This window comes from Eumetopias jubatus, unplaced genomic scaffold (assembly GCF_037043125.1).
Source record: "Eumetopias jubatus isolate StellerSeaLion01/CBP00866 unplaced genomic scaffold, mEumJub1_p1.0 scaffold_4, whole genome shotgun sequence".
Classification (NCBI taxonomy): domain Eukaryota; kingdom Metazoa; phylum Chordata; class Mammalia; order Carnivora; family Otariidae; genus Eumetopias; species Eumetopias jubatus.
The window spans coordinates 61,408,336-61,422,871 of record NW_028274810.1 but is presented as its reverse complement, the minus strand read 5'-3'; the positions used below and the strand labels follow the sequence as shown (position 1 = coordinate 61,422,871).

The window sequence follows — 14,536 nt, the reverse complement described above, 5'->3', positions numbered from 1 at the left end:
ATTTGCATCATATTCCTATTTAATTCACAGTATCTACACTGCCTAACACACAGTGTGATGGGGATGGTACACAGTCAATGTTTACTAAATTTTTCTGACAGCAGAATTCTTTAGTCTGATGTGATAACTGGAATTAATGAAAATACCACAGGCTTCTGAGCAAGATAGACTTGAGTTTGAATCTCAGCTCCACCATTGCTCAGCTGTATGCCCTTAGGCAAGATAATTCACCTGTAGGAACCGAGGGCATCTCAACTACGAATGAGAAGTGTGGGCTGGGTGTCCAAGATGCTTTCAGCTCTCACATTGTAGGATTCTGAAGTCGGAGACCTTCCCTTGCTGGCAGTACCCTACTATGGTGTCCTTGGAAGGCAAATCTTTGCAGTTGAGCGGTGTAGCTCAAATCGAACTGGAATTCTCCCGCTGCAGCCTGTGGCAGGCCATGGCAGACCCCGCATGAGCATAAGGGCTCTGCAGGAACCCTCCAGCACCCCCCATCCCAGTCACCAGCCTGCCCTGCCACCATAGGCTGGCAGCCCTCCACCACCAGTCCCCTTGTAATCACTCTGGCTTCTGACTGTAAATGCTTTTCCCCCACTTTTGTTTATTACTGGTGAAGCATTTTTTAATCAAAACAATTAAATATGCTAAATCTTCCTCAATTAGTAATGCATTAACAATTAAAAGTACTCGAATAGAAGTGGCAGGAGAAGCCCTGGGCTTGGTGCTGAGTGCTCGTGCTTACAGCCCCACAGCATCCTGCCTCCCAGGTGCTCCCAGCTCGGGAGTGATTCAGAAACCCATGTGCACACGCACGGGATGGGGAAGTTGAGGCTCAGAGGGGCCTGGAGATGGACAAATCCAGCCCCTCTCTCCCTAAACAGCAAACTGCAGCCCAGTGTGACCACAGGTCTTTTCTCATCTCAGACAAGGTGACTGTGATTGGGATTTGTTTAGTTTTACTTTTTAAAACCATAACATGGGTACACAGGGTGTACAACACGATGGTTTGGTATACGTATACAAAGGGAAATGAGGACTACATTGAAGCTAGTTAACATATCTTCTCACATAGTTCCTTTTTCCTGTGTGTATGGGATGAGAGCCCCTGGAATCTACGCTCTTTATAAATGTTCAGTATTCCATGCAATAGGATGAACCATCATTAGGCTGCACATTGGATGTCTCTACTTATTCATCCTAACTGCAACTTTGTCCGGTTTGACCAGCATCTCCCCACTCCCCCATTTCCACACCCCTGGCAACCAACTTTCTACTCTTTGCTTCCATATATTTACTTGGCTTTTTTAGAGGCTGCATATAAGTGAGATCATGCCATTTTTTTTTTCTTTTTGGGTCTGGCTTACTTCATGTTAGCATGATGTCCTCCAGGTTCATCCATGCTATTGCAAATGGCAGGATCTTTTTCTTTTTTAAGGGTGAATAATCATATATATATATATGATATCATATATCATATATATATATAATAGTCACAGACACTTACACACAATATATGCGCACACATACCATAACCTCTTCAGCCATTTATCCAAGTGACTGGAATTTGAATTCAGGATTCCTGACTTGAGATTTTTTCTGTCAGAAGCCTGTACCACAGGACTCCTGGAGTATATTTATTTGCTCATTTTTCTCATTCATCAATCATGTGTTCTGAAAATAGTTACTGAGCGCCTCCTCCACAGCAGACACTGTCCTGCCGTTCTGACAAGAGAGTAGTGAATAAGGCACAAATTTTTGACCTCACAGAGTCTGTAGTTTGACAGGGATGCAGGCAAGTAAACTTGGTTGCTGAATACTTCCTTGAAAATATTAGATCTAATCCTTAGCTCAATCGAATAACCGACTGAAATTATTTTTCCCTTGTGGTTGCCATAATAATACAAGGACTGGTAATAATTATTGTATAGTTGCAGTTAAAAATACCTTACACCAGTCAGAATGCCTAAAATGAACAAGACAGAAAACAACAAATGTTGGCGAGGATGTGGAGAAGGGGGAAATCCTCTTACACCGTTGGTGGGAATGTAAGCTGGTGCAGCCACTCTGGAAAACAGTATGGAGTTTCCTCAAGATGTTAAAAATAGAGCTACCCTACGACCCAGCAATTGCACTACTAGGTATTTATCCCAAAGATACAGATGTAGTGAAAAGAAGGTGGACATGCACCCCAATGTTCATAGCAGCAATGTCCACAATAGCCAAACCATGGAAGAAGCTGAGATGTCCTTCAACAGGTGAATGGGTAAAGAAGATGTGGTATATATATATACACATTGGAATATTACTCATCCATCATAAATAATGAATACTTACTCTTTACATTGACATGGATGGAACTGGAGGGCATTATGCTGAGCAAAATAAGTAAACTGGAGAAAGACAATTATATGGTTTCAGTTACGTGTGGAATATAAGAAACAGTGCATAATACCATAAGGGAAGGGAGGAAAAACTGAATGGGAAGTCACCAGAGAGGGAGAAAAACCAAGAGAGACTCTTAACTATGGGAAACAAACTGAGGGCTGCTGGAAGGGAGGTGGGTGGGGGATGCGATAACTGGGTGATGGGCATTAAGGAGGGCACGAGATGTGATGAGCACTGGGTGTTATATGCAACTGAGGAACTGTTGAACACTGCATCTGAAACTAATAATGTACTATGTGTTGGCTAATTGAATTTAAATTGAAAAATAAGGTAATGATATTTCAAAAATACAAACTCCAGTTCACAACCTTCAGAAAACTTGAGCCACAATAAAGCTGGACTCTGTAGCAATGGTCAGTATCTTGCTCTAGCCGACTCTTCTAGCCTTACCTTGCCATCCCAACGAAGGGCTGGAAACCCAGCTCTGTTCATTTACAGAGTGAGGGATTGGGACAAGATGACTTTACTACTTTGAGAATTATGCTCTTCATCTACAAGATTCAGGTTCCTCCGCGGGTCCCCAGATGTAGACAAATATAGGGACAGCTAATGTGGGACTCAATTATCATGAGGCCAGAAGGCAGGCAGACTCCCGATGGAGATCTATCCATCTTCTAACAGCCCTCTGGCCCCTCTGGGGTACAAAGAGGACCTGGGTAAGAAAAGAAATGTGCAAATATAATCATTCATGCTTGAACAAAACACATTGGTAGCTCTGAAAAAAGAGGGAAGTATTCTGATCCAAATCTGCTTCATGAAGGACATGATATTTGAATTGGAGCTTGAGTAGAATTTGGAACAATGGTGAAAGTGGAGAGAGGAAGGGGTAATGTGTGCAAAATGGCGGAGTGAAAATGGTGCCAATCACAGGCCAGGTACTGTGCGAGGTACAGGGGTATACGGAGATGGATGAGGCAGAATCCCTGCCTCAAGGAGGCTCTGTGGAGAATGTGCAGAAGAAAGGGAGCTAGCAGTTTTGAGCAACTAGTATGTGCAGTACACATTCCTTCTCATTTCAAAAATTATTTGAGTTGGAACTACACAGAAGAGAACACTGAATTTGGGTTAAAGGACTGGGCTCTCAACCCAGATCTCTTAGATTCCAAAACTGAAGCTAGCTACAACTGCTGTGAGTTGTTCCTTATTCACTGTCTTGAAGCATCTCAGCATTTTGTGTGTCTGTTTCCCTGTCGCAGGTATTACCAGCAGAGATATCACGTCGTGCTTTGGAGGTTTTGTGGGCATTGAATTTGACTATTCAGACAGTATACAAATTGGAGGAAAGTTATCAGGGAAACGTTGTAAAAGATTTGGAGGTGGCGACTCTGGTAAGTATTGAGTAAAGGGTCTCCCAGAGAGAAGCTAGACTTTTCCTTGGACACACACTCAGGGCATGAACGTGATTTTCCTCCTCAGTTGATTCTATTTCAGTCAATGGTCACGCTGCACAGGTGCTAAATACCCCAAAGCAATGACTAGTTGTGGCTCTATTTTGAATTCACCATGAGCTGAGATCATCTTAGAAAGACGTGATTTTGGAATATGCCCCCTGCTAGATTTTGAGCCCTAGACAAAGATCTAAGAAAGAACTGGTATGAAAGGAATGTGTAGACAGAACCTGGGTAGTTGACTGTTGAGATGAAGGCGCCTTGGGTTACAGTCCAGAAGGAGGAGACAAGTCTTCTGAGAGAGAAGAATATAGTTATTAAGGGCAAAGAACAATTATTAGAGAAAGACTGTACACAGATATTTTGTGGCATTTCCTGAACAAGTCAGTGTGAGTGCTCATGCATGCATTCATTCATCAAATGTATTGGGTATTTTTTTTCAGGTGGGAGACACAGAGGATGCAGGGATGATGAAACAGTTTACAGTATAGTGGATGAGGTAGATATGAAACAGGTTCAAGTTACTCCCATTGTGTTAGGCTACTCATGCCTCAAGGCCTTAAGTCAAATGATTTCTTCTCTGTGATGCCCTTCCTTCCTCTCTCCATTTACTTCCAAAAATTCATTCACTTTTCTTTCTTTTTTTTTTTGATTTTCCAATGTAGATTTTATTTATTTATTTATTTATTTTTTATTGTTATGTTCGTCACCATACATTACATCATTAGTTCTTGATGTAGTGTTCCATGATTCATTGTTTGTGCATAACACCCAGTGCTCCACGCAGAACGTGCCCTCTTTAATACCCATCACCAGGCTAACCCATCCCCCCACCCTCCTCCCCTCTAGAACCCTCAGTTTGTTTTTCAGAGTCCATCGTCTCTCATGGTTCGTCTCCCCCTCCGACTTACTCCCCTTCATTCTTCCCCTCCTGCTATCTTCTTCTTTTTCTTTTTTCTTCACATATGTTGCATTATTTGTTTCAGAAGTACAGATCCCGTGATTCAACAGTCTTGCACAATTCACTTTTCTAGACAACTCACCTTTCACCCTGACCACCCTCCCTCCTGTACTGTAGATCTTTCTCCATGCCCTTTCTGAGCCCCATAGAGACATCTGTCACAGCACCTGTGATATTTAATTAAGCCTAGTCGGTGGTAGCAGGCACGGGGCATATGAATGAATAAATGCATCATGAATGAATCCTTATCTACTTGCCCATCCTCTCCCTCTGCCATGCGGGTGTGGGCTGGGCTGTCCTCCCCGGGTCTGCTCTAATTTGGAGGATGGATCTATTTCTAGGCTCTGGTCCTTCTCTTCTGCTTTGTCCTAAGAGTTAACTGAGCAAGGTAGAAGCATGGGAGACAGCTCTAAGGGGAGCACATGAACTCTGTCCCAGGTCTCACTGGTTGGGCTTGCCAACCAGTCCTTTGGCTTTTTGGAAAATGAACTAATGCAGTTATCCTCTTGATGGCAGAAAGCGACATGCGGGCCATGGCCGTGGAAGACCTTATTTCTCGGGTTCGAGGTGGCAGTTCGGGCTGGGGCGGCAGCTTGTCTCAAAACAGGAGCACCATTACATATCGTTCCTGGGGGAGGTCATTAAAGTATAATCCTGTTGTTATTGATTTTGAGGTAAGTCTTTTCGCACTTGAAGAAACTCTACGTCCATGAGGAATGAAAGTGAAGCAGACCAGATCATTTCATATTTCTTATTATGAGCCCATCAAAGAACAAGATTAAATGTAACGGCACACTGATCTGGTGGCCTTCCCCACGCCTGACTGTAGGGAGTGCGTGACTTTAAACCCAGGCCATAGGACCACTGGGAGCAGAAGCTTACTATCTGAGCAGAGTCTAGTTTTACACGAGTAGTCCCAGAATTTCTTCAGCATTAGGCCATATTAAAAAAACAGGAACTTGCATTTAGACAGAAAAGACTTTAAAATCACATTTGTTGAAGTGGGGGTTGGCAAACATTTTCTGTAAAGGAGTGGATGGTAAATATTTTTGGCTTTGTGGGCCACATAAATCCTCTGTCCAACAAATTCTCCTCCTTCTTTTTTACAAACTTTTACAGACATAATAACCATTCTTAGCTCAAAGGCCATCTGCCTCTGCTCTAAGGGATCCCAGCCCCTCATCATAATGAACCTCTGGTCCAGACGTGAGTCTCACCATGGAAAAGATTAGGGACCTGAGGCTCCAAGTCACCAGTGAGCCATTTACAGTCACAGAGCTCATACGTAGCTGCCTGGATTTCAGACCTTCAGACTTCATAACCAGTTCTCACTTCCCTCTACCCTAGCACCTTCCTTGAAGCCATGGTTCTCAACCTTGGGGGGAGGGGGGGCAGGTACTTTGCTCCCCAGGGGAAATCTGGCAGCATCTGGAGACGTTTTTGGTTGTCACAGCTAGGAAGGTGCTATTGGCATCTACTGAGTAGAGACCAGGGATGCTGCTAAACATCTCCCAACACACAGGACAGCCCCCACAACAAAGAAATGTCTGACCCCAAACGTCAATACTGCTGAAGTTGAGAAACCCTGCCTTAAATCCCTAACCTCACAAAGGCAGTAAGATCATACTCAAAGTGCAAAGGAAATGGATTGCTCTACCAGTTGTCTAACTATTTCTATTCATAGGCAACAGTAGTCCATTTAGGAAAGAACTGTATTTTGGGCTTTTAAATAAAATATTGTTTTCCTGCCCATTTTCTCTTGACTCTTGTCCATTTTCTACATATACTTAAAGTCCCAGGTGTGCATACATTCCTCTTCTTAAAATATATACCAACCAGTTGAACCCAAAAGTCTATTATAATACCCTGCTCTCTATGAAGAAAGAGGTCAGATGGATTAACCCTGATTACATTTCTTCTCCAATAAGTAAGGGACCATTTTCATGCACCTGTAATTCACATAGGGCCTGAAAATTGCTATCATCAAGCTATTAGTCATTTGGGCAAAAAGTGTAAAATTGATATCAGGGGCAATATATAAACTTTCATGGGCAAGAGGTGAACTTTGTGTTTGCCTTGAGCAAAGCTTCCAAGGGGAAGTCTGATATTAATGATTTGGAGAAGACCAAATACTGTCTTTGGGGAAAGAGAGCTTACATTTGGGGTGAGAAAGATATAATTTGGATCATGGCTCGCCACCTTTTCAGTGTATAACCTTGGATAAGTTACTTTATTTTCTGAGCCCTAGTTTCCTGGTCTATAACATGGGGATAATAAAATGTTACTTCATAAGGTTAGGGAGAGAGTAGTGGGTACTTAGTGAACGTCAGTTGAAGAAACAGGTTGATGGAAACTAAGTAAGCTGGCCAAATACCATAGCTGGTAAATGGCAGAGCCCAACTTGAGCTCTGTCTGATAGATTCTAACACCCATGATCTCTTCACATCACAGGCTTCCCCCTGAGAGGTTTGGATTTGATGCATTAAGGTGCTGGCAGGTTACACAGCAGGAAGGTAACACAGTTAGAGCTGTGTTTTAAAAAGAGGATGCTTACAGATATATGAAGAATGAATTGAAGGGCTGGGGAGAGAGAGACAGACAGACAATGGGCAAGGAGTCCAGCCAGGGGGTTATTAGGAACCTGATGCTCAGAGTGGAGACCATGTCTTACTCACTTGCATGTCCCCATAGCTTAGCAGTGCTGATTTATGACAGGTACTTAGAGTGAATATAGGAATCATGTTATGTTCTGATGCTGTGCTATGTTATATATTATATGTTAGGTTATATCATGTTGCTAATATCATACCACTTGCCTTCTCTGAATCTGTTTTCTTATCTATAAAATGGGAACAAAACCATGGCCAATATCTTTTCAAGCTCTAAGATGTTTTTCTCCAGCCCTCCTCCCTCCTTTAAGTCCCTACCTGCCCTTCTAAAGGAATGCTCCCTTTCCACTTGCTGTGGATTCTGGGTGTGAGGAGTGAGAGGCAGGGCACTGAGTGCTGAGCCCCACTGGAAGGTCACAGGGAAGTTGCCCAATGGTCCCGACCTTCCCTGGAATTAAGAGTCATCTTTAACTAGGGTCACAGGGCAGCGCATCCTGCACTGACTTCCTAATAATGGGTCCAAATTTTCTGAACTTCCAGTAAGTGGTCATCTGCCCTCGGCTGGCAGCCCAGCCAGTCCTGAAATGACCAGGCTGGTGACCTCCGTTGCAACCTGTGACCACAAGCCAAGGTCTGTCTGTCACGGGTCTTTCTGTACACATTTCCAGGAACCCACTCAAGGCTACTGTGAGTGCCCTCTATTGACTTATGATTCTGGAGAAGTGAGGCTCAGTCCTATCTCTGAATTGCCCTGTGACCTTGGCAAATCACTCCCATCTCAGGGCTTCGGGTTCCTGTTCTATAAAACGGGACATCTGTGAAGGAGCTTTCATTGTATGACTGTGTTAAAATATATAGTGTTAAAAGCATGCCAACCACAACCATATGTACATGCAATTTGAAGAATTTCGGCTTTATCCCCCATCATCACATCTCACTAATAAAAATGGTGCTTTACTTTATATTGTTCTTCCCTTCTGCAATGGTATCTCTCTTTCATTACTTCTTTAGATCCTCATAAGAATTCTAGGAAGTAGGTTATTATTCCCATCTTATAGAAAATGAGGCTGAGGTTTAGAGACAGACAGGAAAGACCACAGAACCAGGACGGGAGCAGCATTTACCGAACTGCTACTGTGTGATAGGCCTCTCCCATCTATCAGCTTTCATCCTCACAGTAAGGTCAGAGGATCTCATTTTAGAGACGAGGAAGGCAGGCTCCGCGTCTAACCTGACAGATCGCATAGCTGGAACTAGTGGGGCTGAGATCCGAAGCCAGATTTTCTGGTCCCAGATTCAATGCTCTCTACCACGTCTACTATTTCCCAACCAAGGATCGATTTCGCCCCCCCAGGGGACATGTGGCAATGTCAGGAGACAGTTTCGGTTTTCACAACCAGAAGTTATTATCAGCATCTAGTGGGTAGAGGCCAGAGATACTTCTAAACATCCTACAATGCACAGGACTGCCCTCCCCTACCAACAAAATTCTCCAGCTGGAAATGCAGTCGTGCTGAGGTTGGGAAACCCTGGGTTATAGTCATTCCTGGAATGGGCGGTGGCCTCAAATGCAAATGACCCCCCCCAACCTCTCCACACTGATACCAATAGGAGTGTTCAAGACCTGCCAACACAACTACCTGTAAGGTCTTTAATAATTCCTGCATGGAAGATTAGCGATCAAAAAAAAAAAAAAAACCCCAAAAAAACCCACACATAAATACCCATAATACTTTACCCTCTTCCTGCCTACTAAAAGTGCTGGAGGGGGGCCGATGAGTTGACATAGATTGCTACTGAGCTCTCTTCCTCTGGGATTGGAGGACCACAGTTTTCAGAGCTAAGCAGGCCCATGTACAGGGTGGCTCTTTCACTTAATTATGTGATCCTGACTGAGTCACTCAAACACTCGCAGTCTCCGGAGTTGAGTGGTGGTGAGTAGCCACTCAGGAGTTGAATGGTGGTGAGGATCTGATGGAATGGGGTAGAGTTGAGTGTCTAGTTCTGTGCCTGGCATGTAGCAGGCCTTCCAGAGGCTTGATGGCCACTTCTTGGACTCTAGGAAGCTGGAGGCCCAGGGAGGGGCTCTCTGTTCTTTCTGCACCCACAGATGCAGCCCATCCATGAGGTGTTGAGGCATACGACCCTGGGGCCCCTGGAGACCAAACGCCGGAACCTGCACCGGGCCTTGGACCAGTACCTGTCGGAATTCAATGCCTGCCGCTGTGGGCCCTGCTTCAACAATGGGGAGCCCATCCTCGAGGGCACCAGCTGCAGGTGTCAGTGCCCCCTGGGTCGCAAGGGCCTTGCCTGTGAGCAAATGGAGCAAGACGGTAAAGCCCATGCATCCTTACTCAGTTGCAAGCCTGGCCCCCCTTAGAGGGGCCAGCACAGAAAGACCTTTGGGCTCCCCGCCTCTTTTTCCTGTGACCTCTTGCTTTATGGCTGACGCCCTCTCCCCACTTTAATGGTTCTTCTGCTTTCTCCCTGCTATCAAGACCCTCTCTCAGATGAGGTCTGTTGTTTGCCAAGGTAAGTATGGACAGTAGGATTCATTTCTGGAGGGATATGTTAGTTTCCTAGGGTTACCAAAACAAATTACCGCAAGTTGGGTGGCTTAAAGCAACACAAATGTATTGTCTGACACTTCTGTAAGTTAGAAGTCCAAAATTCAGGTGTATTGGCCAGGCTGGTTTCTTCTGGAGGCTCTGAAGGTAGACCTGTTCTATGCCTCTCTCCTAGCTTCTGGTGGTTGTTGGTGATCCCTGGCATTCCTTGGCTTGTATGTAGATGTGTCTGTCATTCCAATCTCTGTCTATTTTCACATGGTGTTCCCCACCATACGTCTCTGTTTTCTCTTCTTATAAGAAAGCTAGTCGTTGGATTAGGACCCACCCTAATCCATCAGGACCTCATTTTAATACGATATAGACTGCAAAGACCCTATTTCCAAACAAGGTCACATTTGGAGGTGATGGGAGTTTGGCCTTGAACATATCTTTGGGGGCACACAGTTCAGCTCATGACAAGAGTTAAATAGGTGGCATTACAGTGCAAGGAGCTATGGCCAAAACTCAAAAGGGCTGGGGCAAGTCAGGTTTCAGTGTATCGTGGTACAGCATGAACTGACTGGTCCCAGGGAAGAAGGCTCTCAAACAAGGATTAGAAATCCATATCCCTCACAGATGAAAAAGTCCGAGGACCTGGACCTGAGTCCCAACTACTTCACTAACTTCCTGTGAGACGCTGGTGAGCTATTTCTTTTTTTCTGGGGCTCATCTCACTCATTTAAGTTTCCTCCGAGCTTCAAGAATCTCTAGCCCAAGAATTTAGCCCAAATCCTTGTGATTTCAGTTTTCTGCCCATACAAAGCTTATATTGTACGTGGAACGACGGCAAAAACACATGGGCTGCCGAATCAACGTATAAATCGGTCTCAACTGGCCAGCGCAAAGGACATAATGTAAAGGAAAAAAAAAGGAAGTCTGGATAGGTATATCTAAGGTACTACTCTCAGGTCCATAAAACGAACTGTGGATGCCCATGGTAGATGGGGTGGGAGCCTGGCTTGAAAATGAGCCGATGGCAGGTTATAATTTCCTCACTGGGGGAGTAGTTCTCGACGGGAAGCAAGATGGCAGAGCTCTGGTGGCAGACAGGCCTCTGAATACCAGTGTTGCCAATTTTCATCCGAGAAGCCCCTGAAAAATAGGGACAGGATCAGTACCTTCCTCAGAGGTTGTGTTGATGTGACCCGAGCTAACACACATGGCAGGCTCTATTATAACACGTAAGAGGAAGAGATTGCTCTGCGGGTGGAGGGTCAATCTTGGTTTGGTGCCTCATCTAAATCCCTCCTTTGCTGGCTGAAGGGAGTGCAAATTAAATCCCGACAAGCTGTCTTGTATCCTGTAGGAGGAATTCTGAGAGGGGTGAGCCAAGATGGTGAGTGAATCCCAGGGTCCTTATGAAGAAGGATGCAGAGAATAAAAAACAAGTAGACTCATTACTAGGTCAAAGATTTGGCACAGTTTCCTCATGGAAACTGAAAAAAGACACTGCCTGATGGGTGGGTAAACAGGGAGAAACAAAGAAACTTCTCCGGGCTGATACAGACCAGCTCCTGGGCTCTAGGTTTTCTTGACTTTCGAGCAGAGTGTAGACTGGGTTTCAGCCCTCGTTCACCTCATCAACCGGGCAGCTTTTCCAAAGGGACCAAAGGTCATTGAACAGAAAGAATAGCTAACGCTTGTTCTGTGCCAGGCACTATCTCAACACTCCCTGGGCATGAACTCATCTCTTCCCCCAAGAATGTTGTAAGTACTGTTACTAGCCCCAAATCACAGATGAGGAACTGGGATAGGAGGAAGGTGACACACCTTTGCTCAAAGTCATCCAGCTGGGGAGTGTCAGAGCCAGGATTTGGACCCAGGGGTTTGGAGCTATGCTAGGACCCAAGCTCTTAACTTACATTCTACTGATGTACATCCTAAGAGTCAGGAAATTTCAGAAATGAGGGCAGAGAGTCTGAGATGATTGCATTGACTATAATTTTGGGGAGTGGGAAGGGAAGGTATGTCCCAGTCCATGCTTATCAGCCAACCTGACTTAAAGAGCCCTGCCTTACTAATTACACTTATGGCATGGGCCCACAGTACCAGTGACTTGCTTGGATCCCTTGGATCCCTGGACAAAACCACAGAGGTAGAAAGGAATAGGGAGTGTGGGTTGCCTAGTTATGCCCTTCAATGGTCCAATGCTAGGTTCAGTTACAGCCATGCTGAGTCAGATGTACATAACAATGGGCCCTGCGGAAGGGGAACATGATGCCAAGGATCTGGGGGTGGTGGCAGGGCACAGAGGATGGGTCCTCCTCCTCACAGCCCATTTCTCTTGCAAGATTACATCAGTCAATTGCAGGCAGCACACAGGTATTCCATTAACCTTGTTACAAGCACCATGTGGACATCAGGTAGCCTTGGGGACATCAGACTGAAGTTCAGCCTGACAAAGATTAATTTGGAAAGGAAATCTAAGACTGGGCAGTCAGCTACCATGGAGACCCACTGACATTGATCCCTAAGGATTTTCCCTGCAAACCTTTGCCTATGGGGACCAAGCCATGGAAGTGAGAAAAAGAGAGACAGAGAAGCCCGCTGTGGCTGTCTCACCAGGGAGTATAATTACAGAGCTCGAAGGGACCTGAAGATAATCTAATCCAGTGATATTCACACTGGGATCTGAAGAAACCTGTGGTCTTAGGAGCTGCCCCAGGGGAGCAGGGCAAACCTGACAGACACCCTAGCTTCAAATAAAACAGCCTTTCTTTTTTTTTTTCCCAAAGATTTTATTTATTTATTTGAGAGAGAGAGAATGAGAGACAGAGAGCACGAGAGGGAAGAGGGTCAGAGGGAGAAGCAGACTCCCTGCTGAGCAGGGAGCCCGATGCGGGACTTGATCCTGGGACTCCAGGATCATGACCTGAGCCAAAGGCAGTCGCTTAACCAACTGAGCCACCCAGGCGCCCAAACAGCCTGACTTTCATCTGGCTGCCATACTGAGGCTCGTATAAAATTTCATTTAAGGGGGAAAAAAACAATGATAAAAAATGATGGAAAAACCCCACCAGATTAGTCCAGCCATTTCATTTACAGAGGTGAAAACTCAGGCTGAGAGAGGGTCGGCCCCAAGGCACAGAGCCAGTAGGAGGCAGCAGCCCCAGGCCAGGGGGCTGCATGAGTTGGCTTTCCAGAAGCAACCCACGATCAGTGCCTATGTTCTCATGCTCTGTGCAGAGACTCTGTCACTCACTGTGGCCCCACCGTCAGAGTCGGAGGGGGTCTGATTTGCAAACCCTCACAAAAGCCCAGCAAGCCTCTCTACAAGGCTGTCAGGCTGGCCCTTGTCTGTGAATCCCTGGCTGGGTCGTGCTCCCTGCTCTTCACACCCTCCAGTGGCTGTGTCATTCTTCCAGAGGAGCGTGCCTTCCGGCCTTACGCTGCTATCTCTCTTCCATGGAACTGCACATTCCAGTTTCATGAGATGGGCTCTCAGTGGCCTCTTCTCACTCCATCCAGAGTTTCAAATTAAGAGCAAGGCGGCAAGCACAGAGGTCTTGGTTGGCTACACCAGGCATTTCCCCAAGGAGAGATTGTGGACCACACCAGGGCAATGGGATGGGCTTCCCTCCTGCTAGTCTGAGCTGCTTCTTGTATGCTAACCTTCTCCTCCCTTGGGAAATTATCTGTGCAGGAGCCAAGGCAGATGGTCGCTGGAGCTGCTGGAGCTCCTGGTCTGCTTGCAGAGCAGGCACCCAGGAGAGGAGGAGAGAGTGCAATAACCCCGCACCCCAGAACGGAGGTGCCTCGTGTCCAGGGTCTAAAGCGCAGACCCGGGCTTGCTGACAGCCTCTGGGCACCGATGCCATGGATGTCACCCCCTGCACCGACCACTGGATAAAGACTTCTTTCAGCTGAGGGAAAACAGAAATCGACATGGACTTTTTCTCTGTCCTGCCAACTCCTGGGCCCAGGACCAGCCCGTGCCATCTACAACAAACTAACTGTCCTATTATTCTAGACTTTGTTCAACAACTGGGTGCAGGGCGTTAACTAGGGGCTCGGTCCTGCTTACAGCACCTCAGATCATCCAAAAACCAAGAGAGAAATCTCAATCCATGCCGTAGAGGGATTTATAGGACGTTAGAGGTATGAGGCAAGCAAATGCTGTTGAAACAGTCAACGGCCAATAAAACAAAGTATGATGAGAATTATTTCAGTTCTCTGAGTACAATATTTGTTCATTCACAGAACCATTACTAGCTGGTAGAATAAGCAGACACACTGAAATAATGAGAAAAAAATGAAGACTGACTTGAGTTCCTTCAATTTTCCTTCACCTGGATTCAACAGTGTTTTCCTTTATTCCCTCACTTAATCTCCCTTGGTTAAGTTCTTACCACAAATAACACATTTCCCCCAGTTACCATCTCACGGCACACTATCCTTTTCCTTTGTCGCATTTTTCACAGTTGATAATTCTATATTTGCTGCCATATGTCCTGTGACTATCTATGACCTGTCTCCCCTGAGACGGTAATCGTGAGAGATCAGTTTTGTTTGGTTCAGCAC

General features: G+C 45.6%; 1 protein-coding gene across 2 annotated transcripts in view; it reads left to right on the top strand.

The window, feature by feature from the left end:
• C8A (complement C8 alpha chain) overlaps positions 1–13,810 on the top strand; it is a 68,225-nt gene extending 54,415 nt beyond the window's left edge. For both annotated transcript variants that reach the window (XM_088022980.1, XM_028106875.2), the window contains exons 8-11: positions 3,645–3,776; positions 5,314–5,471; positions 9,517–9,739; positions 13,659–13,810. In XM_088022980.1, coding sequence (XP_087879106.1) covers positions 3,645–3,776; positions 5,314–5,471; positions 9,517–9,739; positions 13,659–13,810 — 665 coding nt within the window. The remainder of the gene's footprint in view (positions 1–3,644; positions 3,777–5,313; positions 5,472–9,516; positions 9,740–13,658) is intronic.
• The last annotated feature ends 726 nt before the right edge of the window (positions 13,811–14,536 follow it).